The 22,631-nt window shown below is 38.0% G+C and overlaps 2 protein-coding genes across 3 annotated transcripts; both read right to left on the reverse strand.

The window, feature by feature from the left end:
- Nucleotides 1-8,750: 8,750 nt before the first annotated feature.
- On the reverse strand, nucleotides 8,751-11,099 carry LOC126791003 (ethylene-responsive transcription factor ERF113). The gene is made up of 2 exons (XM_050517395.1): nucleotides 10,619-11,099; nucleotides 8,751-9,430 (listed from the first exon to the last, which is right to left on the reverse strand). The coding sequence occupies exons 1-2, from the start codon at nucleotides 10,737-10,739 to the stop codon at nucleotides 8,850-8,852; spliced, it is 702 nt and encodes a 233-aa protein (XP_050373352.1). The 5' UTR covers nucleotides 10,740-11,099; the 3' UTR covers nucleotides 8,751-8,849.
- Nucleotides 11,100-14,791: 3,692 nt separating this feature from the next.
- On the reverse strand, nucleotides 14,792-18,461 carry LOC126791377 (B2 protein-like). Of its 2 annotated transcripts, XM_050517822.1 has the most exons (7): nucleotides 18,390-18,461; nucleotides 17,542-18,007; nucleotides 16,578-16,691; nucleotides 16,377-16,442; nucleotides 16,060-16,235; nucleotides 15,198-15,588; nucleotides 14,792-15,068 (listed from the first exon to the last, which is right to left on the reverse strand). In XM_050517822.1, exons 2-6 carry the CDS (start codon nucleotides 17,788-17,790, stop codon nucleotides 15,228-15,230), a joined length of 966 nt encoding a protein of 321 aa, XP_050373779.1. In that variant the 5' UTR covers nucleotides 17,791-18,007; nucleotides 18,390-18,461; the 3' UTR covers nucleotides 14,792-15,068; nucleotides 15,198-15,227. The 2 variants fall into 2 exon arrangements, with proteins under 2 accessions (XP_050373779.1, XP_050373780.1); XM_050517823.1 differs by lacking the exon at nucleotides 14,792-15,068 and having other exon boundaries at nucleotides 15,291-15,424.
- Nucleotides 18,462-22,631: the final 4,170 nt, after the last annotated feature.

A 22,631-nucleotide genomic window follows, 5' to 3' on the forward strand; every position in this document is an offset into this window, starting at 1 on the left:
AGTACACACAGCGCCATAAGAAGTTTATCACCCGGTCCATGGTAATATTTGTCATTGGTTCTTCCTCCATCCACTTAGTGTGGTAATCTATACCCACAACGGCATACCTGAATTGCCCTGGGGCGACCGGTAGTTCTCCTATTAAGTGAAGTCCACATTGTGCAAAAGGGAATATGGAGATGATAACTGAGAGCGGGACAGACGGGTTACCAATGTAGTTGGCATACTGTTGACATTATACACATGCCCCAACTATAGCATTGGCGTCCACCTCTATCGTGGGCCAGCAATACCCTATCTCGAGGGCTTTAAAGGCTAGGTTCCATGCTCCTGCATGGTTGCCGCATATCCCACCATCCAACTCGTTTAACACCCGTCGGCCTTGCTCTGGGGCCAAACATTTGAGTTGTGGGGAAGATTGACCTCGCCGGTAAAGTTTACCATCACAGACCATGTAGAGTGCGGCCTCATGCCGTAGGCGATTTGGTTCGGTTTCGTCGAGCGGCAACTGTCTGGTTGTCAAGTAGGCGATAAATGGGTTAATCCATGATGGTGGGGGTGCATACTCGATGGCCAAGATTTCCGAATAGGGCTTGGCGATGCTCAACTGTTTCAGAATTTCCACATGGACGTCGGACATCGCCACCTCTGAATCAGAGGTAGCTAGTCGGGCCAGCGCATCTGCTTTAGCATTCTTAGCTCGGGTGATCTGTTTGATTTTAAAGTGGTCGAACTTCCAGAGCAGTGTCCCAGAACCTGGTATGACGTAAGCGGGGGAGGAGGGATTGGTAGTTTCCCTCAACCTGGTTGACCACCAATTAGGGGTCGCTGTAAATATGGACGTTGGTGGCCTCCAATTCTCGGCACAAGTGGATTCCGGCAATAAGTGCCTCATACCCGGCAGTATTGTTGGAGGCGTCAAACTGGAACCAGAGAGTATAGGGATATTCATTCCCCTTAGGGTCAATGATGATCACACTTGCGCCGCTACAGTTTTTATTGGCCGAACCATCTACATAGAGTTCCAACACCGGCGCTGGTGCGGCTCCCGTTGCGTCAGAATATGTGGCATCTTTTGCGGGGATAAACTCCGCAATGAAATCGGCCGGGGCCAGTTCTTTTAGCGCTGTCTGATGTATGAATTGAATATCAAATTCTTCAAGCTCAACCGCCCATTTGACCAATCTCCCCTATGTCTCTGGCTTTTGAAGTACCTGACATAATGGTCAGTTGGTCAGCACATGGATAGTATGGGCCTGGAAATATTGTCGAAGGCGACGGGCGATGGTGATTAGTGCTAAGGCGAGTTTCTCGATCTCCGGATAATTGGTCTCGGGGCCATTCAGACCTTTGTCGCTGTAATACACCGAGAGCTCTCTGGTTTCTTCGCACCGGACTATGGCGGAGCTGACTGCTGTCTGAGAAACCGCAAAGTATAGGAATAAAAATTTCCTCAGACACCGGGGTTGACAATGTCGGGACAGACTCTAGGTATTCCTTCTGTCAGAGAAAAGCCGTCTCTTGTTCTGGGCCCTAGGTGATATTAGGCCTCATCATTTAGCCCGCGGAGGCCCGCAAGCCCGACGGGCTTTTACCCGGCCCGGCCCGCGAGAAAACCCGTCAAAGCCCGCTTCCGTGGGTAGAGGGCCGAGCTTAAATTAAATGTGTGAAACTCGGCCCAGCCCGTGGGCCCGGCCAGCCAAAAGCCCGCAAGGTCCGACCTGTAAAAGCCCGCCAAATAATAAAATATTATACATACATATTTTATTAGGTTTAGAATAAAACTATTGCATTATGAAGCAACTATATTAAGGACACTTCTTGGGATTGATCGACACCAGTATATATGATTGGTATATATATTTAGTGACCCTATAAAAAATTCATCCAATTCGGAACTCGTTTTACCGTCGGAATTTCCGGTAAACCGAAAACAACACTAATATGTCATAAGGGAAGACCCATTACCAAAATGCGAACACCAAAAGTCGTTTGCATATCTGAAATCACCTAATTTTTGTCACCAATTGTGTGTGGTCGCACCAAGAAAACCAATATGGCAAAGCCCCGGTTAATGAGGATTTTAATATGTCAAAACGCATTTTTCTGTGTTGACCGTAGGTACGGACGGTCAAACAATATCCAAAACGGACGAAATTTTTACGGGTTCCCTAAATATATATACCGATCACATCTACTGATGTCGATCGATCATATTTCGAACTAGAGTTATTGATCGCCGAAGCGTCTACTAATGTATCATAACCTTTTATATTAGGTTTATATTAAAACTAACGCATTATGAAGCGACTATATGAAAGAAACTTTTCATGATCGATTGACACCAGCCGATGTGATTGGTATATATATTTAGTGACCCTGTAAAAATTTCATCCAATTCGGATTTCGTTTGACCGTCGGAATTTTTGGCAAATCGAAAACACCACTATTATGCCCTAAGGGAGGACCTATTACAAATATGCGAATGCTGAAAGCCGTTTGCATATATGAAATCATCTAATTTTTGTTACCTATCGTGCGCGGTCGAACTGAAGAAATCTATTTGGCAAAGCCCCGGACAATGAGGTTTAAATATGTCAAAACGCCTCTTTTTTTAGTTGACCGTTGGTACGAACTGTCAAACCATGTCCAAAACGGATGAAATTTTTACGGATTCCCTAAATATATATACCGATCATATATACTGGTGTCGATCGACCATATTTTGAATTTGAGTTGTCGATCGCCGAAGTGTCCATTAATGTATTATAACCTTATATTAGGTTTATAATAAAACTATCACATTATGAAGCGACTATATGAAGGAAACTTCTCGGAATCGATCGACACAATCCGATGTGATCAATATATATATTTAGTGACCCTGTAAAAATTTCATCCAATTCGGACTTCGTTTAACCGTCTGAATTTTTGGTAAATCGAAAACACCACTATTATGCCCTAAGGGATGACCTATTACAAATATGCAAATGCTGAAAGCCGTTTGCATATATGAAATCTCATAATTTTTGTTACCTATCGTGCGCGGTCGAACTGAAGAAATCTATTTGGCAAAGCCCCGGTCAATGAGGTTTAAATATGTCGAAACACCTTTTTTTTAGTTAACCATTGGTACGAACGGTCAAACCATGTCAAAAACGGACGAAATTTTTACGAGTTCCCTAAATATATATACTGATCACATCTACTGGTATCGATCGACCATATTTTGAATTAGAGTTGTTGATCACCGAAGTGTCCACTAATGTATTATAACCTTTATATTAGGTTTATAGTAAAACTATCATATTATGAAGCGACTATATGAAAGAAACTTCTCGGAATCGATCGACACCATCTGATGTGATCAATATATATATTTAATGATCATTTTAAAAGTTCATCTAATTCTGACCTCGTTTAACCGTCGGAATTTCCGGTAAACCAAAAACAACACTAATATGCCATAAGGGGGGACCAATTACCAAGATGCGAACGTGGAAATTTGTTTATATATTTGAAATCACCTAATTTTTTTCACTGATTGTGCGTTGTCGCAATGAGAAAACCATTTGGGAAAGCTCCGGTCAATGAGATTTTATTATGTGAAAACGCCTCTTTTTTTTGTTGACCGAAAATTCCGACGGTTAAACGAGGTCCGAATTGGATTAAATTTTTATACGGTCCGTAAATATATATATCGTTCACATCTATTGGTGTCGATCGACAATATTTCGAAACTAGAATTTATTTGTGACCTTTTGTTTTAGAATGTTTTCTAATAATTCTTTTATTGTTTCAAACCTTTAAATTAGAGTATTATATTGTTTTTCTAATACAAGCCCAAAGGCCCGGCCCGCAAAAGCTCGCAAGGCCCGCCTTAGGTGGGCGGGCTTGGATCTTCATATTTTTAAATATACCCGGCCCGGCCCGGCCGTCACTTATTTAAATTTATTAAGGCCTGGCCCGTTGACGAGCCCTAGGTGATATCTTTCTTTTGCTGAGTCCGGAGCAATTGGAAGAATGGTGCACACTTATTTGTCAGGCGGGAGATAAAGTAGGCGAGGGATACCACTCGCCCAGCGAGGCGTTAGACTTCATTCCTGGTTGATGGCGACTTCATGTCCATTATTGCCTAGACATTTTTTGGGGTTAGCCTCAATGCCTCTTTCGCTCACCATGAAGCCCAAGAAATTGCCTCCCGCTACGCCCATTACACACTTAGCCGGGTTCAACCGCATGTCGTAGTGGAGAAGAAAGGAGAATACTTTGTCGAGGTGGCGATATGTCCCTCCAACGTTTTGCTCTTGGTCCACATTTACTTCCATAGTCTTGCCTATTTCTTTTTGCGAACATTCGAGTGACTACCCTTTGGTAGGTTACCCCGGCGTTTTTTAAGCCGAACGGCATGACCTGATATTGTCCCTTATCAGTCACGAAGGCGGTGTCCTCTTGGTGATCTAGATGCATCTTGTCTAAGAAACTCAAGAGCCAAAAACCGGCGGTCATGTGTATCAGCTGGTCTATTCGAGGGAGTGGGAAACTGTCAATCGGGCAGACCTGGTTCCGGTTGGTGTAGTCCACACATATTCATCATGAGGCATTCGGCTTCTTAACCATCATCGCGTTAGAGACCCACATGGGGTAGTTAACCTCTCGAATGAACTTGATGTCCCGAAGTCGCCCGATCTCGGCCTGAATCGCCTGATATTTCTCTTGGTCAAAGGCTTTGCGCTTCTGATGCACTGGCTTGGACCCCGATAAGATATTTAACTTGTAGGAGATGAAGTCGGTGGAGCTACCGTTGTATACTACCAAGTCACATAACACATGTATTTATAATATGTGAGTAATGTAGATGGTCTTCAGAGTATACATCTCACATTCAAAATTGAGATCTAACAAGTAAGTTTATAAGTTTTTGAACCACTCAATTCATTGTTAATTGGTTTTGGATGTGAACCATAAATCACTTTATCATAATATCAAAACGGGTTACCCACGCTCATATGTGAAGCCCAAATAGCCACACAGATTTCACGTCACCCAAAATATTATTCACGTGTATGGCTTGAAAATTTGTCACACATGCGGGAGCGTGTTGAAAACATATATCCTACATTAGAAATTTAGACATAGCTCGTGAGTTTATAGGAGTTTAACCCATGTCACTTTATTACTTTATTAGTTGCGGTCACAAGTCATATATTTTTAAGAGCGCAGTTATTGACACCGAAGAGTCTATTTTGTTCACCACACATTATCTTTACACAATATTATTATTTTTCCTTCATATTTACTTTGTTCACCCCATTTCAATACCTAAATTACCTTTTTTCAATAATACTTTATTCACACTATAAATTTTATTAACTTTAAACTCATTTTGTTCACCCATTTGCCACTTTTTTAATTTCATATTTATTTTAATAATCACTACTAATAAAAGATCATGAACTGTTGACTTCGGTCTTCATGTCTTATACCAGACGAATGAAGCTAACCAAACTGCGTTAAATTAAAGTACACATTCATTGTTGATTAATTATTCAATAAACCATAGAACAACAAAATGATTTAAGTCTCCAAACCAAACCTCAAAATAAAAAAGAGACATGAGACACATCACACATTTATAAGTTTAACCTAACGTTAGACATGCTAATTAGGCATATTAGTGATACTTGTAGATGATTTTATTATTATTATTATTATTATTATTATAAAAAATGAGAATGGTATAAGATTAATGAATCGTGAATATGGAAGTTATAACGGCTAAAAAGAAATATAATATAATTTAATCTTTTTAGGTTTAAGTGTATCTTATACAAAATAAAAAGATAGTGTAAGGAAATTAATTGTAATTCTTAACAACTTATTGTCTTATATGGTAATTTTACATCAGGTTATTTTAGTATTTTAATAATTTAATATTTTATAAAATAAATAAGGTAGATTGTGGAGTGACAATAACCGCATCCTATTTTTAATTGACTTATATAGCTGCTATTAAGGACTTTGCACCCCAATTCTTAATTGACACTTGATTAAGCATGTTCTACATCCTAATTAGACCTTCATTTTTTTATGATGGTTAATTAGACCTACATTACGTACGTACTGCCCTTGATTATAGTAGTAAGTCTTTCTCATTTGCTTGATTCTAACCAAGTCTTTTCTTATAATTTTAGAGCGAGATCCATAGATGATCATGTTTAGTAGTAACTCCTACCGGGCATGTTCGCATATGACCAGGCGAAGATGTGCTAATGTTCCCGGAGACATGAGATATTTCAAAAACGAGTATCATCATATTGAAGGTCGCATATTGAATTCGTGACGGGCAAGTTAATCAAACATAATTTCAAACACCATATTTCTACAATCACATCAGTTAGGCACAAATTCCCATATGTTACTAGTTTACCTCGTGAGCTCTAGGCAATCACATTCATATATACTAATTACGTGAGTTTGAACTCCCACATTTACCCCATCTTACATTCTTACTTCTTCTGAAAACCAAACCAAACAAAAAGGGTAACAAACCCTGAAACCCTTTTCCAATGTAAATGGCACTCCCAAGTGCTTTTGTGCTGAACACGATTTCGGGTCTTCATATCGAAAAATATAATGGTGTAACAAGAAAGATAAGCAGTAGCCGCAAAATTTGACATGGTGAGCCGAAAGCGTGGGAGATCAAGACCAGTGTCCTCCCCCCTCTCCCCCTTCCTGTCTAAATCAAACAGAACGGGTCCCGCTCCGATCCTCCAGTCCACACACGACGTCGTTTTCAGATCTTGCCCTAATCCCATGCTCGCCCTCCCCGAGACGCGCGCCCACGTCAGCAATCATGAATAGGCGTGGATTGAGGAAGCTTCTCCCTGCTTTACTCCTTTGTCGTTTTTCAGTTTTGGGCCTCTGGACGGTTTGCGGCTGGGCCCGCTTCAGCCTAACCTTTCTGGGAGGGGTGGCAAGTTGGGTAAAGGCCCACTGGAGCTTTAGCATGCGCGCATCGTTTAGCAATGAGTTGAGCAGTTTGTCCTTATCTACTTATCGTTGTGACAAAAAGAGTGTAAAACATGTTAGGGTTTTAGTGGTGTATCTATATAGTTCGATATATATAGTTATATACACCATGTCAAATGTCACATATTTGGCTTAAACATCACTATACTTGTATATATCAGCGATCAGTTTCGGAACTACTTTTATACGAATTGTCATTTCGGTGGATATCCCTTCTTATGTAGAAAAGAATGCATGAATAGTCTCCTACATACCCTCTTAATCTTACTAGATTAGACATGCTAAACATCTTTCTAACCCTAGTGGGGAGAATAAAGGGTTAAATTGTACCATATGACAAGTAAAGGTATAGTGGGAGCCAAAGCTCAAAAGCATGATCAATATGTTTAATTACATTTCTAGTTGTAAATGTGAGTGTTACAAAATACAAAATGCATAATCAATTTATGTGCCACTGGATCCACTAGGGTAATTAAGGTTTTTTGGCGTGGATGAAGTCGATACCGGAGATTGAGAAGTGATAATGATGGATCATGATGATGGGAAACCCATGGTTCGTGCATTTAGAAAAGTCGGCATGCATGCAATAAAAGTGTATCGGAAAGCTGTGCTATCATTTCACTTTGAAGCTTTTTCTGATGATTTTTTTGGTGAAAAATTGATGTGAATAAGTGGCATGGTGATGGTGATGTTGTAGACTACGATATATAGAGTTATCGATCGATAAAGCGTCTGTGGTTTTAGAGTGTGAAAGGAATAGAGTTATAGAGAGGTGATAAGAATTTGAAACGTATAATATAAACACTTTCTATACGATCGATAGAGTTATGTGATGTTCCTTGCTGCTTAGATTCGTTTCTCATAACAAGGATGTATCTTTTGATTGGAGTCGATCGTAACATGTGAGCTGTACTTCGTCTCATAATATGGCTATAATCCCGGCCCTTGTTTATAGAATTATGCGTATTCTGATACGAAGAGATCGGAGTACTAATTAATAATAGTGGATTCAACTGTTAATTTATGTTATCTGAGATGAGCTTCATGTTAATATACACCAAATCTGGTTGGTAATTTACTAGGCGTCCTGTTGAAATCTACTCTTTCTGCAGTAAGCGTCCTGTTCGGTTTATTAGTAAACGAGCCCGATTCTCCGTTGCAAATGATGTATTATAACCAGTTAGATGCATTTTTCATGACGATGCATTTCATTCTGAGATGTTAAAATGTCTGTGTGTGGTTCTGATTCATTTTTAATTGCTAAAGGAACCAAAAAAAAAAAAGTTGAAACGTGAAAGTGTAGAACCATCTAGAAAGGTTCTCATATTAATTTGCAGAGAATCTATTTACAAATTACAAACCCATTAATTGGTATGCAACCAGTTAATTTCTCCAAGTGCAGGTTTTATATATATATATATGAGATTTTGCGGTGCAAGTACCCTTATGCATCCACTCATGATTGATATCGAGAATCATTAGTATACAATGATACTCAACTGAACTAGAGCATACTCGCACAAACATATATATGGGCGAGATAATTACAGAGACTAATGCTTCTTTAAATGCATGGCTCCAAGAATACATATGTAAAGTAGTTCTGGCGAATTTACCAACTGATTCTACTAATAATATATAGTAACCGGAAAGGAACAGCATGAAGATCAAACTACCAGCTAAGAACTTGAAAAAATATATATAAGAATATCAAAAGAAAACAAATAAATGCTCTCAATAATATATATAGGTCGAAAAGAACCACAAATTAAATAGCACTTATGCAGAAGTACTACGTACTAGTGTACTACCACTAGCTACTCGCTCGGTTTACGCCTATTCCAGTTCTTGTTCTCATGCTGATCTTCCTGACCATGATCGTGCTGTCCTTGTTGTTGATGAGATGGATAAAATGTTGGAGGAAACTGCGGATGATAATCTTGAGCGAATGGATTCGGAGGGTACTGATAATTTGAGCTAAAATCGATATTATTGCTTTGAAGAAGCTGCGCATATTGGTATAGATCAGGAAAACTACTACTTTCCTGCTGCGGTTGGGACGGTGCAACCCAGCTGGGAGCATCATGATGAGGAGCGGTTGCGGCTGGTCGGCCCGGAACTCGTTCAGTGGAGACACTGCTGCTGCTACTGGTTGTGCCGGATGCACACTGCACAAGCAAGCTGGAGTTGCCTTGAACTCGCTCGGGAAAGTTGAGCTTGGCTTTTGTGCCTTTGAACTTGAGAGCTGCATTATCATATGCAATTGCTGCATCCTCAGCTGTCTCAAAAGTTCCTAGCCACACTCGAGCTGCTTTCTTAGGGTCTCGGATTTCGGCTGCCCATTTTCCCCAAGGCCTTTGCCTCACTCCTCTATAGTGTCTTCTTCTCACAGTACTCTCTTCACAAACACACGTACATGTTCATTAGCTCAGTACTATGTATGTCAAAATTCGACAGAACAAGCTGATAAACTAGCTAGAAGAAGAAGAACAACTTAATACTATTATTATATTATTAAGTTTATAAAGTGCTAGTTTGACGTACTGTATAACCTTACTGTCTATATATACATGTTCTTATGTTCAGTTTAACCACTTCTCTCAATTCTATTAATTTTAGTGTAAGATGATCATCAAACTGAAAGTGATAAAAGTTTTCTCATTTGTATATTATTCTAAAATGTAGGTGAACCGGTTACATTTAGATTGTTATTTAGCGCAAAATGAGTGTACCGGCCAAATCTTCCAGAAAACTTTGTTTTTTGATCAAAATCTTCCAGAAAACTTGAGCTACCCGAGTGCCAACACAAAACTATACAAAAGCCCTCTAAAAAGGTTAGAAATATGCACGTCATTATCAAATCTTGATAATGCTAAGAGGCAAGATGGACTAGAATTAGGAATAACCAAAAGGGTCGGATAAGACCCCACGGTTCGGATTGTAATTAAACTAATTAATGAGGACAAACACAAAAAATCTTGTAGTGAAATGAGATAAACATGAAAGAATAATTGATGTCCTAATAAGAAACAAGAACCAATTAAGCTTGTTGGGTGAGGTATATAGTGAGAAGGTTCTTCACGGAAAGTAGTTTAGGCTAGAATGCATTGAACTTTATTGTCTACATTATTAATGGACCCTATATGATTTCTCTGTTATAGTCAAATCTGCATCTGGGTATTCAATTAAGTCATAGACATACTCACATAGCTGGAACACAAATCTTTGATAGGGTTAAGGAAGAAAGAGCATTCTAGCTAGCTTGTGATGACTATAAGTTATAATTGTCTTTGTCCAAAAGGGAATTTGAAGATGGACGTACAAGTGTAAGATCATGACCACTTCGACAATGCAAATGAAGTGTGAAATTGAGAAAACAAACAAAAGGAACGAAATCGGAAATCAAATTGTGAAGCACATCTTACACACTAAAACCCAATAGCACATGTCAGCATCATATATATGAGCTAAAATAAGGGGAAAATAAAAAAAGAAAGAAAAGAAAATCAAGGGGAAAAAAGGGAGAAGTAAACCAAAGATACTGGAAGCTTATTTGGTATATATTTTTCGCTATGATCTATGTTACCTTGATCTTGAACCGATTGTGACCGGTCTGGTTCATCTTTCACTGAAGGGTTTGATTGCACCTTGTTATCTTCTTCGGGGTTTCCGATAACTTGAGTGAGAGCAGAAACCATGGCTGACATGTCGGCTTCTGTCCATGAAGACTCGTAGCTAGAAGGAGAGAAGTCTTCATGCTTCTCTTTCTCCTCCGACGTTTCCGAAGGAAGTGGCCGCTTTCCATGCCTCCGGTGATGATCCACCTTTTCTAGCTCGAAGTACTACTTGGCAAAGATGGTATATATAGATGGTCTAGATTTGTAATTTCCTGCTTGGTATGAAGAAGATTAGGACATCCAGGTTTCAAGACCAAGGGATCTATCAGATCCGAGAGTATATAAGTATTGTGGGGAGAGGTGGTAATGAAAAGAAAAGCAGATGTAATAGAGAGGGAGAAAGAGAAAAGAGAGATGGGGAAATAGGGTTAAGAAAGGAAAGCTTTCATTGGTTTGATTCTGAGTTTATCTTCTTTGGTAAATATATATGAGAAGGAAATGAAAGTTTGTATACCGGAATTCAAAAAATTTCCTGTTTTGACTCAATTCTTATCAGCTGGGTAGATAATTGTAACTGTGACTCTTAAATTAACGTCTCATTTTGTTTGTTGATAACATTTATGTTTATCTTGTAAAGTATAATATTTTGACGTTACCATTCATTTAAATTAACATATGACTCGATTATTTATCATTTAGATTCATTGTGTACGGTATACTCTGATGGTATTAACTTTTTAAAATTAGTAATTGTCAGATCTTAGTTGATAATATTTAAAATTTTAATATATTGTATTTTTATTTAAATATTATATATAATAATTTTAAAAGTAATTAAAGACCAAAGTCACGGAACCATCTTCAAAGATAGTGTTCTATGATCTAACTCTTTATCCCAAGCTGTATACGTACAACAATATAGTTTAGCTACCATTTCCCCTCTTCAATTTAAGTCGAAGCTGATCTGCAAATTGACTTGGTTTGTAACTTATGGTTCAATTCAGAAATCTGATATCTCGTAGGATGGTGGAGATGCACCAAAATTAGACTTGCCTTTCCGAATGTTAATCAACCTAGAGAATCGTTTTTGGGTGGTTAATTTTCAATTTCTGTATACACATCATGCTGATCAAGATATGTTATAGATGCCACGACTGATATAAAATTGAAAAAATTGGCCCCTGAAACAGTGATAGGAAGCTAATCTCAATTAAACTAATCCAGTTAACAGGGATTTTCAACCTTAATGATCGTCACGCCGTACGTGTCACTGTTTTAGGGTTTCACGTCTGGAGGAGGATCTCCCCTACCCTCTAACCCTCACATGGCTTCAGTACGTCCACAGTCCACCGCTACTCGATCGGTCATGTTGATTTATCTGGGGTTGGACTTGGACCTTTCTTTACCGTCGAAATGGAATACCTATATTTTCATCAGAGTTTGGTTTATTGTGTACGTAGGTCAAGATCCAGAACATACGCTTTTTATTACACGAGGTTTGGTTCGTACGTGTATATAAACAATTAGTTCGTAATGATAATTAATACCGACTAAAGGCAGACTAGCTCTATGTATTAGCACATAATGATTTGTGAAGGCCGTGTAAACGTGAGTAACGTTAGAATTAATCACAGTTACATGAATACATACTGCATGCATATTAATAAATTAATAGTTGATTAACCTCATGAAGTAGAACGTAATAGAGTCTGGCTAATTACCTCTTTTTTTTTTCTTTTTTTCGAGAGACATGATTGTAAGCTGGTTCGTCAAGTCTACTACATTAGTACATTGGGGGACTTCTCCTTTAAAATCCTCCCATAATTATAGATGATGTATCACTGACCATATTGTATTACCTGGTCATCCATAGCCAATTACAGTAAAACTTGACATCCTTAGCATAATTGGGATTTAAGATCGTAGAACATTGCGTCATTAACCTTAGATAATGATAAGTTCACGCTGTTTGTTCTAACATTGTGTGATTGATGTACCGATATGAATGCATTATATATTTCATATATATAAAGCCTCCTTCAGAGGAAGCTGCATACAATTATTAGTTATATACACACACACACACACATTATACAGAGGGGAAGATTTTCTGCACATGCAGTTGCAAATACAGACAATTGTTTCACATGTATTCTCATCTTTAAAGCCAGAAAAAGCCCTTCTTTCATGCTTTTTAATATAGCTTCCAAGTACATGCATATGTATGCGAACTCAACCGTCCAAATCACAATGATACTGATACTGAATGACTGATACATCATTTTCTCGATTCAGCTGAGATATCATCCTCCTCAACCCCAGAAGATCGAAGCACGAGAGAGAGAAATGGAGAAGGAGATCAATGTAGTCCTAGTTAGGCATGCAGGAAGGTAAGCCATGTCTGGAGGGACAGACATACATGCATGTTCACTTTTAAATTAGGAGGGATCGAATATATATTTGGATGTCTTTTTTGAACGATCCTCATGTGATCCTTGTCATCCCTTCACGCGTACACATGCTATTTCTAGCTTCTAGTCTTTCTACACTTAACTCGTATATATTCTTTCTCTAAAGTCCAGGCAAATCAGTAGATCAGGATATAATAACAAGTATGGAATTCCACTAGCATGGCACTGGTATAGACTCTCTCTCTCTCTCTCTCTCTCTCTCTCTCTCTCTCTCTCTCTCTCTCTTTTTGACAAACACTGGTCTATAGAGTATAGACTTTGAACATTTCTTTTTTGAGATCGAGCGAAATCGAGTAATTCCACTAATTTGCATAATTATCGTTATTTAGTCATCGTCATTGAAGAAATTAGTATAAACATTTTACAATTCCACGGATTTGTAAGTGCATAAAGCATCTATATAATAAATTCAATGTACCTTTGGTAGACTATATTACACATCTTTATTTCTTAAGATTGTCTCAGGCTAATGTGAGTTGTCTTAAATTGAAACAATTATTGATCCATGTTTCGTGTAATATTAGAGAGCAATTTTTTAATTTATAGTTTTAGAAGCAAGATGTTATCTAAGGATGGCCAATCTCACTATTGTGAACACCATCTAAGGAGACCATAGTGATAACAAGATGTTATGTAAGTATTTATTGTACAAAGTGGCACTAAACGTAGTATTAACCAATCTTGACTGCTTAGTTAGCACGGACATAGTTTGTCCTAACAAACATACATACAGTGTCTTATGAGCTCCAAAGTTTTTTTTTTCCTGACAATTTAGTTTCTGTAGATATCAGGTGGAACCGTGGAAGAAATAAAAGAAAGAAAACTGCAGTACACATTGAAATTAGATGACAATATAATTTTGAGTTTGTATCTTTTAGACTCCCAAATCATAAGTCCGACTACAACTAAGAGAGAACTTGGTAGAAGCCATCGTTCTAGTGATTCTGCACACGACAATGTCTTAGTTACATCATTACTGATTCTCAAAAAAAAAAAAATAGTCACATCATTATTGAACATTACTAGCTTGGTCACGTAATGTGACATTCATTCTTCTTCTTGACCTCTTCTTATTCGATTCTAGATAAATACGTAGATTCCAGACGGAGATGTATGCAAGAGGTGTTGCTCGGCCGGAAGGAGTTGAGGAACACAACGGTAAACCAACTACGTGCACTTGCATTATTATTGATAATGCAGTCAAACTAGTAGAGTTGAACTTGTGGCTATCTTACCAATGGTGGTCAGATGGTAAACGTCTGACCCAGAAACCGGCCAAGCTGGAAACTGTCGCTGACTAAGTAGGCCACTGGAAAACGTCACCGATTACAGAGACGAGACGACCAAAACTACTTATAAAACTAATATAGTTGGTACTTGGTCATGACTTGCCTAAACAAGAAAGTAGGCAATCATTTATTCAAATATAACAACCGGGCACGGTTCATATTGAAAACTGGAGGCATCAGGTTTGGAGCTGGACGACCACAAAATGTGAAACATTTGGTAATCCCAGTTGAGCTAGGTTGGTCACGGGTGGATGCAAAATGCCAAGCCATTCATGTCAAGCAGGTCAAGGTGCAAGGGGACCAACCTAAACCAACCATGGAGGGACCAGATAGCAATAGACGATAGATTACATGCATCATCGTGACATTGGAGAGAGAATGATTAAGATTGAAATCGAACAGCTAAACCCATCTTCTAGGCCCAAACTAAATTGGGTGGCATGAGTACACAGACCTCAGTCACATAGTTCATCAAGTCTTCAAGAAAGTTTGATATCAGATTACCAAGAAATATGTACAAGAACACATAAGGTAAATCTATCCTGCAGAAGTGGTCAAGTTATGTATCTACCAAGTTTCCTACGTGCACCAGTCTGCAGTAATTCTAGCAAGCGACTAGCTGAGGCAGATTCTTCTAACTTGATTGGTTCCTTCAAGCCCTGGATTGCGACACAAAAGATTCATTGAAGGACTGATGCCTGTACACGATGAAAATGGGGCACAGTTCCCCTAATATGAAAGAACAATATGACAGACTGCTGGTTAGAGAGGAATGTGTATGATCTTACAGTGAGAATGTTTGCAAATTCAAGTTTCATTCAGTAGTAGCGGGTAGCTCCAGTGGAAGATAAGCGAGAATAGATTGGCGCATCTGTCACATAAGAGCTTCTATACAATGGTCTCTGAAAAGGATCATGATCAACCTGGTTCTGATCCAGTTGGGTCGTTGCTTGATAATTTGGTTGGTAAGTTGAGGGTAACCCATAAGATGATGACTGTGACCTAAACTGTGAGGCTGCAAGAGTTGGCAAGTGTCGACTATAAGTTTCAGCAATATAATCGCAATGGGAAACAATGTATCTTTCTCTCTCCTTCAGCAATTGTGACAAGAGATACACATCTCCATATGAAACAATTTGGATACCAGGAACAATATCCTGCCCATGTGTGATTGCATACCTAAAAAAAAGCCCAGTGCAAATGTTTATATATCAAAGAGAAACGGCAGACGACCCCAACCTCACTGTAGCCATGATAAACTAAATTGTGTTCCTATCCAAGGCCAAGCACTTAATAGGTTTAGAACTTAGACCACTATCCAAAGTTAACTGTAGACTTCAGAACTCAAAACCAAGCCATGCATGAAGCCAAATATAGCATAACCCTCTGAATTAGAAAAATGAACAGGATTGACTTGACTCTAATACACAAGTAATGACTATCAGATCTCATGACAGAGTTAATCTGAAAAAAGTGAGCACAAAGACAGAAGGAAATTGATGGTTGCATAGAACTCCATTTCAATATATACATCCATATACTTTCCCCTTTATAATAGCATATAAGATAAACAGAACTGCATATTACATATGATCACAGAACAGAGGCTCAAAGGGTGTTAAATTGTACAATATTGTGGTAGGGAAGTACCTTCTATATGTATCATGAGAGCACAATGGTTCTTCAGGAACGTATGGCTCAGGGGCCGCTGTTAGATAATTTAAGTCTGCAGGGTACTTAATATCATGCCGAGGCTCTATGAGAGGCTGAACATGTGCAATACGTGCTTCCGCATCATATTTATCATAATGTGGATATGGCACAACCTGTTTGGATTGCATATTAAGAAGTGGCAATGCATGAGTATGTTGTAAACTAGATAAATATAAGCTCTCTTGAAAACACGCGCTTGCTGTTGGATAATATCCTTCGCCCCTTATAGGCGATTGATATGAACATGTTCTTACCACATCTCGGTGATGGGCAGCAGAAACTGACGCAATTGGGCGGAACAATGAGATTAGAGCACGGACCTACATCAAAATTTGCAAAACAAAATCTGTAAGAGACAATTACTATAAAATCAAATTAAATCTAATACTAAGAGATAAGAAACCAATTTAAAATATTTTCAGTAACAGGCAAAAAGAACATGAATGAAGTTTCACCTGTTTGTTATTCAGCTCTTGTTTAAACTTACCACCCTGGTAATTGTCCCTTATGGCTGTTTTAAAAGAGCTTTCATGAAGCGGCAAACAATCCTTGGAAATCTTAAACCTGACCTTTAAAAGAAAACAATTGACAGAAAGAAAATGATCAGAAATGAAGCAAAACCACAGACAGAAAGTTACATGTTTTATTATCAAGTACACAGATATCCTGAATGTTTTCATTATACAGCCCTGAAAATCAAAACAGGATCCAGATAAATGACGTGGAATGGGCAATGTCTTAATTTACCACATTAAAGTGATGATTTGCGGCATTGTGTTCTTAACTTAGTCCTTTTCACTGGATCTGCCCATCAAAGCCTTTCTGTCGTTGTAAGTAACCAGGAATGTGCCCTTTTCAGCATCAAATCACCTTCTACTAAACTAATTTTTACACTAAAACTCTAATTGTCTTGCCAACTGCTACTAGCTCTTGCTCTTAACTATGCTAATATATAATTATCACGTCAAAACCCTATTAAATCCTACGTGTGCTTGTCACTAAATTGAGCCTTTTCTGCACTAAACCACCTTTTACTCAATTATCATCTTTTACACCGTAACTTCTATAGTCTTGCCATATCTACCACTACCCTTGGAAAATAGTTAACTTTGTTCTTAACTCATATAGGAAAATGATCCCCCACTGTCATCCCTTTATTGAGCTTAACCTAGGCCTAAGGATACAGAAAAGTTAATTATTGTATAGGAATCATCTTTTTCTGTATATCTTCTTCTAGTCACTATATTAATCAGCCAAGAAAAATTAACGAAGTCTTTATCACCATAGGGAATGTTCTGCTAAATTGGCAATCGGAATGTGGAGCCTAGATTGAAATGACAATCGAACATGCCAAATAACTTTGTACATAAACATTTTATGTCAAAATTAGCATTCTGAATATGTTCTGAACACTGGTACCTGTGCGCGAAATTTTCCCTGTAATGCAACTGGCTCCAAATCTAATGCTCCATCTGAAGTCGCCTGGTACGTGCCATAAAGGAGCTTCAAGTCAAAGTCATACAAAAACAGATGTGTACCCTTTTTAACTGTCTTTACAACATCTTCTTTCGCCAGTGGCATTCCAAAAACGCGATTCCGGTAACATTCGGGTTTAGTCTTCCCATTACACATAAAGATAAATCCAGAAAAGGAACCCCCAACTGTCATTCTCTTTGTGCTTTGGTCGTAGCCTCTCTCTAGCTAGTAGCTCGATTGGAAGCACAATTGCCACTGGTAAGCTCAGTTAGTCTCAGGGAAGGAAGATTCGCCTCAGAGATTTTTTCTTTTTCAATGTAAAACTCTTATATATCTTCCTAATCCTACCATCATGGTCTCTAGTTAGGCCTCTTTTGCTCAACTTGTTGCCTCGCCTTTTTCCCATATGCTGATATAGAACAAACAGTCAAACACAATGCATTATTTCCTTGTAATATCTACACACTTGAACTTGATGATGTTAAATTGAGATCAGTATATATTCTTAACTGAAACAAAGATATCACCGCATCACAATCCTTGGCTTTTTTTTTCCACTCCAATTTTCTAGAGAGTTCCTATAATTCAATTAACACTACGCTTACGATTCTGATCGGAGAAAACAAGAACAGGTATTGTCACTATATATTCAAAAAATCCATTCGTGTCTTTGATCCGTAATCATGATTATATTGTTCTTTTTAATCGTAATCGTAATTGATTCGAAAAGGATGATACTGAAAATATGAATCGTATGGTTGCATGTGAGATTTAATTGATCGGGATAATACCTGGAAATCGAGCTTCGACAGTGGTGGAGGTTGAAGACGACGACGACGGTGAATATGGGTGGTGGATAAAGTGCGCCTACGGGCCCAAGCTAAAGGCGAACACCGGTTTATATAGTTACTCCAACAGTGATGAGTTGACGGAAATGACCTCAAATATAATTAAAATCTGAGAGGAGTTAATTAAAATAAAAGGGTAATTAGGACAATTTTATATTTACGTTCTAGACGTGGTCATGGTACATGAGAAACACAACTGTATGCAGCGGCGGAAATGGGAAGTTATATGGGTGGGTACAAAAAATAACTTTTATTTACGTAAAATGTAAAAAAAATTTCGATATTTGTTATCAGAATGAAACTCTTTTAATTAATATTTATACGTCTCTGTTTTAATCTTTCATTCTATATAAGAGAATATGATATTTCTGTTCATTTATAAGATCTTTCCATCTCACAATTGCAAATTTAAATATAAAAAAATAAATTTATCTATTAAATAAGTCATGAATCTAAAAACTAAATTAGTAAACACTAAAACAGAATAGTCCAACATAAAAAATAGGAGAAGAGTATAAGATTTTGGACTTTTTTCATGAACAATCTGATTTAATAATATATAAGGTTTCTCTTATACTATCAAATAAGCGAGAAAGTTGAACTATTGCATTCGTCAATTATCAAGAGTTGGGGTTTTTTTGGGAATTTTTGGGTTAACGATGTAGACAAAAAAAACTTACCCCTGGTTTGCCTCTGATTGTATGTAAGAGATGAGTACAATATTTTATGACGGCTTGATACATTTGTATGTGGGAGACTGAGAGTCTAGTAATGAGTTTATGTTGTAGGAGAATTACTCTCCGTAATCTTCTGATGTATCTTGTTCTAATTAATATAGGTTAGTTTAGATAAGGAATGATATATAATCTCTTATTCAACGGGATACTCAATGTAATGCATATATATAAAGTCTCTTTATCAATGAATAAAAATGATGATTCTTCATATTCGATGCATATTATATTTTTATGTAACACGTTATCAGCACGTAGTTCTAGCCCTGAGTTCTTAGGTCTAGAACCCTAATTTATGATAAATCTCATTTTGTCATGAAAAAAAATTCAACGGAAGATGAAGAAAATTTTCCTTATGTTGAAGAAAAATCGCAGAAAATACGAATAAAAAAAACAAAAATCGGTTTTGAGCTTAAGCACCCAGAATTTCACTCTGGGCACCTATCCCATCCGATCGGTAGAGAACGACCCATCACCGGCAGCACATCTTACCGCCACTAAGCATCAACGCAGTAAAATGCCGAGACCTTACTCCGTCCAGACCCCCTCGTTGCCGCCTCCATGTCCCGACGGTATAACAACCCCACGACCCGGTCGCTAACGACCCAAATCGACGGCAAACCCGACGTCGTCCATATCGGCTTGCATCAAATCCAGCGCTGCTAGTGCAGCCTCGCGCCTTCAAGGCTACCTTCGCATGCCGTCGCGGCCCTCTTCCCCCCGGTATAACAACCCCATGACCCGAATTTGTGTGGCCTGACCCGAATCGGTTAGAGAGAGTTTATGTCTCAGTAAATAGTAAAAATAAGGGCATGGTAATTTTGTCCCAGGTAAAAAGTGGCTTTCACCCTCAGTAATTTGATTTCATTTTACTGTTTTATTTATGTGATAAATTTAAATTAACCATATGTTTTCATTTTGGTGAAATTTATCACATGACGATACAAAATCGAATGGCGAGAGTCACTTCGCGACATATATTCATGAATTCATGCATGACCGTGAAAATTAAGCAAGAGCAAGATATATGTTGTTTATTTGGCAAACAACCAAGTATGTTTTAAATTAACGTTGCTGCTTTCATGCAATTTCAATTCTTTTGAAATTTGTCTTTCATCGGGGACTTTCAACCTCCCTTTTCTTTTCAACCTCATTCTTTCGCTTCTCGGGTGGTATACAAGGATATGATTCCCCTGGTACCGAGTTTTCGGAGCGGCTCGGAGTGACGTTGTTACCATTCGTAACCGTTGTGTGTAGCTACAGTGTTTGAAAAAATGGGACAAACATTGGTTTGTGACAGAAATTGTCGCGTATACCATTGGTTTGTGATGAAAGTGTCACTTATACCATTGTGACGGATTTTTTCACGGTTTATTGAATTGAGTTACCATAATTTGGGACATGACCTCCAATTCAGTACTTGGAAGTTGTGTCGTATATTGATACATAATGAATCTTCCATCTTGTTAACCACAACATGCGCCTGCAATTTGGCATTTTCATGTTAGATGTGTTTATGCACCTAGTTCGAAATAATTTCCTTTGGTGCAACATCGTTTCATTGAAAAACAGAAACATAATGGTCAAAATATACAAGAGCTAGATATGATAAGTTCTTGAAACAATATACTCATTATATGTAAGAACATGTGAATATCTTCTCAGAATTACGGATTTTTAATACAATTATACATTGCGGTTATTAAAAGAAAATAATGAAGCATAAATGCTTCGGTTAATAGTCAGCATGACTATAAATCCGTGTATTTTTCTAAGTTTTTGTGAATGTATAGTTACTTAGTCATTACACTTTAAATTGGTTCATGGTCAAGATCTCAATCCCATTGTTGGCTATAAAATTCTCATGTAGTTCAAGTAAACGAACATATGAGAATGTCTCGATGCATTTATGGATTCATTACCAAAAGCAATATGTTAATGCAATGTAACGCATGACATACTACATGACACTACCTACATAAGTCCACGGTTTTAACTGTGGCATAAGTTCGGCTTACACGATCTTTGTTATTATACATCTGTTTTGGTTCTCCGTAATCTTTGGCGGATTAGGTCATCATCTATTGATTTTGATCAACACTTTGTAAACTAACATTGCAAAATGTCGAATGACTCCGAGCCATGAGCATTTGCTCTCTGCTTTATTTCGAACCGACAATGCTTATTGCAACATATTTATGCCTCATTGGCATGATGAAGCCTTGATTGATATCTTGTTATGACATTTTTCCACCTTGTGTTTGGTGATGATTTGTAGTGTTACACGCCATGTAATGCACTATATATTCCACTGTTTCAAAATATGGTGATGTTTTCTTAAAGTTCGAATTGAACTAACGCTCGTACAAGATTAGGGGAGTGACAAACTATAACATGTTCGCGAGTTACAGCCTTGACAGTATCGCCAAGATGTTCCGTCCACCACCTGGTTTTGCCCCTAATGACATTAAAAAATTGGTCGAGCCAAGGGCCATTGGCAAACCCCTGCGAGGCCCCTTGCAGCCCCCCTTCCCCCCCTGTACGGCCTCCTCACGAATTCCTAGTCTTTTGGCTCTATTTTTTTTACGCCGGAAACCCTTTTTGGGTATGCATAGGCAACAACGATCCTTGTATTTGGATCTATGGTGTATATGCATGATACTTGCATGTCAAAATCACTCATGAATGACGTTTGAGGGTCTAAAACCCTTAAGTAACGTTAAGTGGCCATTCAGGACTATATCAATGCACTTGCCGAGCTTTATTTTGTGATATTTATGTCTTAACATAAGACTACTTGTCTCTATATTCTTGTTTACGAATATGTTAAAGAGACGTTGAGTGCATAGCTAAATGAAAGTTATTAATGGATTTAGTTTTTAATCCATTGTGACTACGATGACTAGATCATCATATAGAATCATGAGCGGTTTAAATGTTCAAGTTTAAATGCCTTATGACATTATGATTTAAGTCACATGTTTTTATTCATCAAGAAAGCAATTGAACCTATGAAATGGTTTTTGTCATAATAGTTGTCTACGTTGTTGACTTAACAACGAAACCATAAATAAAATTGGTGAGACGATAAGCTACTTGAAGGCAATACAAATGCCAATGTGTATTACCTAAAAACTCATTGTGAAGGAGTTCTTATGTATCGCTTCTAATGATGTAGTGTATCTCATGAGTCAAAATAGTGTGAATTGTATTCTTTCACGATACTATGATTCAGAATAATGAATCGATGACTCATTTAGGCTATTCTTTTTAGCAAAGATGTTATACGGATCAGTTAATTCCTCCAAAGTAATGGAGATGTAATCTATGCATTATCATGTGCATAAGCCCCCTCTATGATTCTTCATTGACTATGCTCAATCTCCAATCCTATTCTTTAGCAAAGTTTAAGGGTGACATAAACACTCATACGCTAAAGAGAATATGACAT

Source organism: Argentina anserina, chromosome 4 (assembly GCF_933775445.1).
Source record: "Argentina anserina chromosome 4, drPotAnse1.1, whole genome shotgun sequence".
NCBI lineage: Eukaryota > Viridiplantae > Streptophyta > Magnoliopsida > Rosales > Rosaceae > Argentina > Argentina anserina.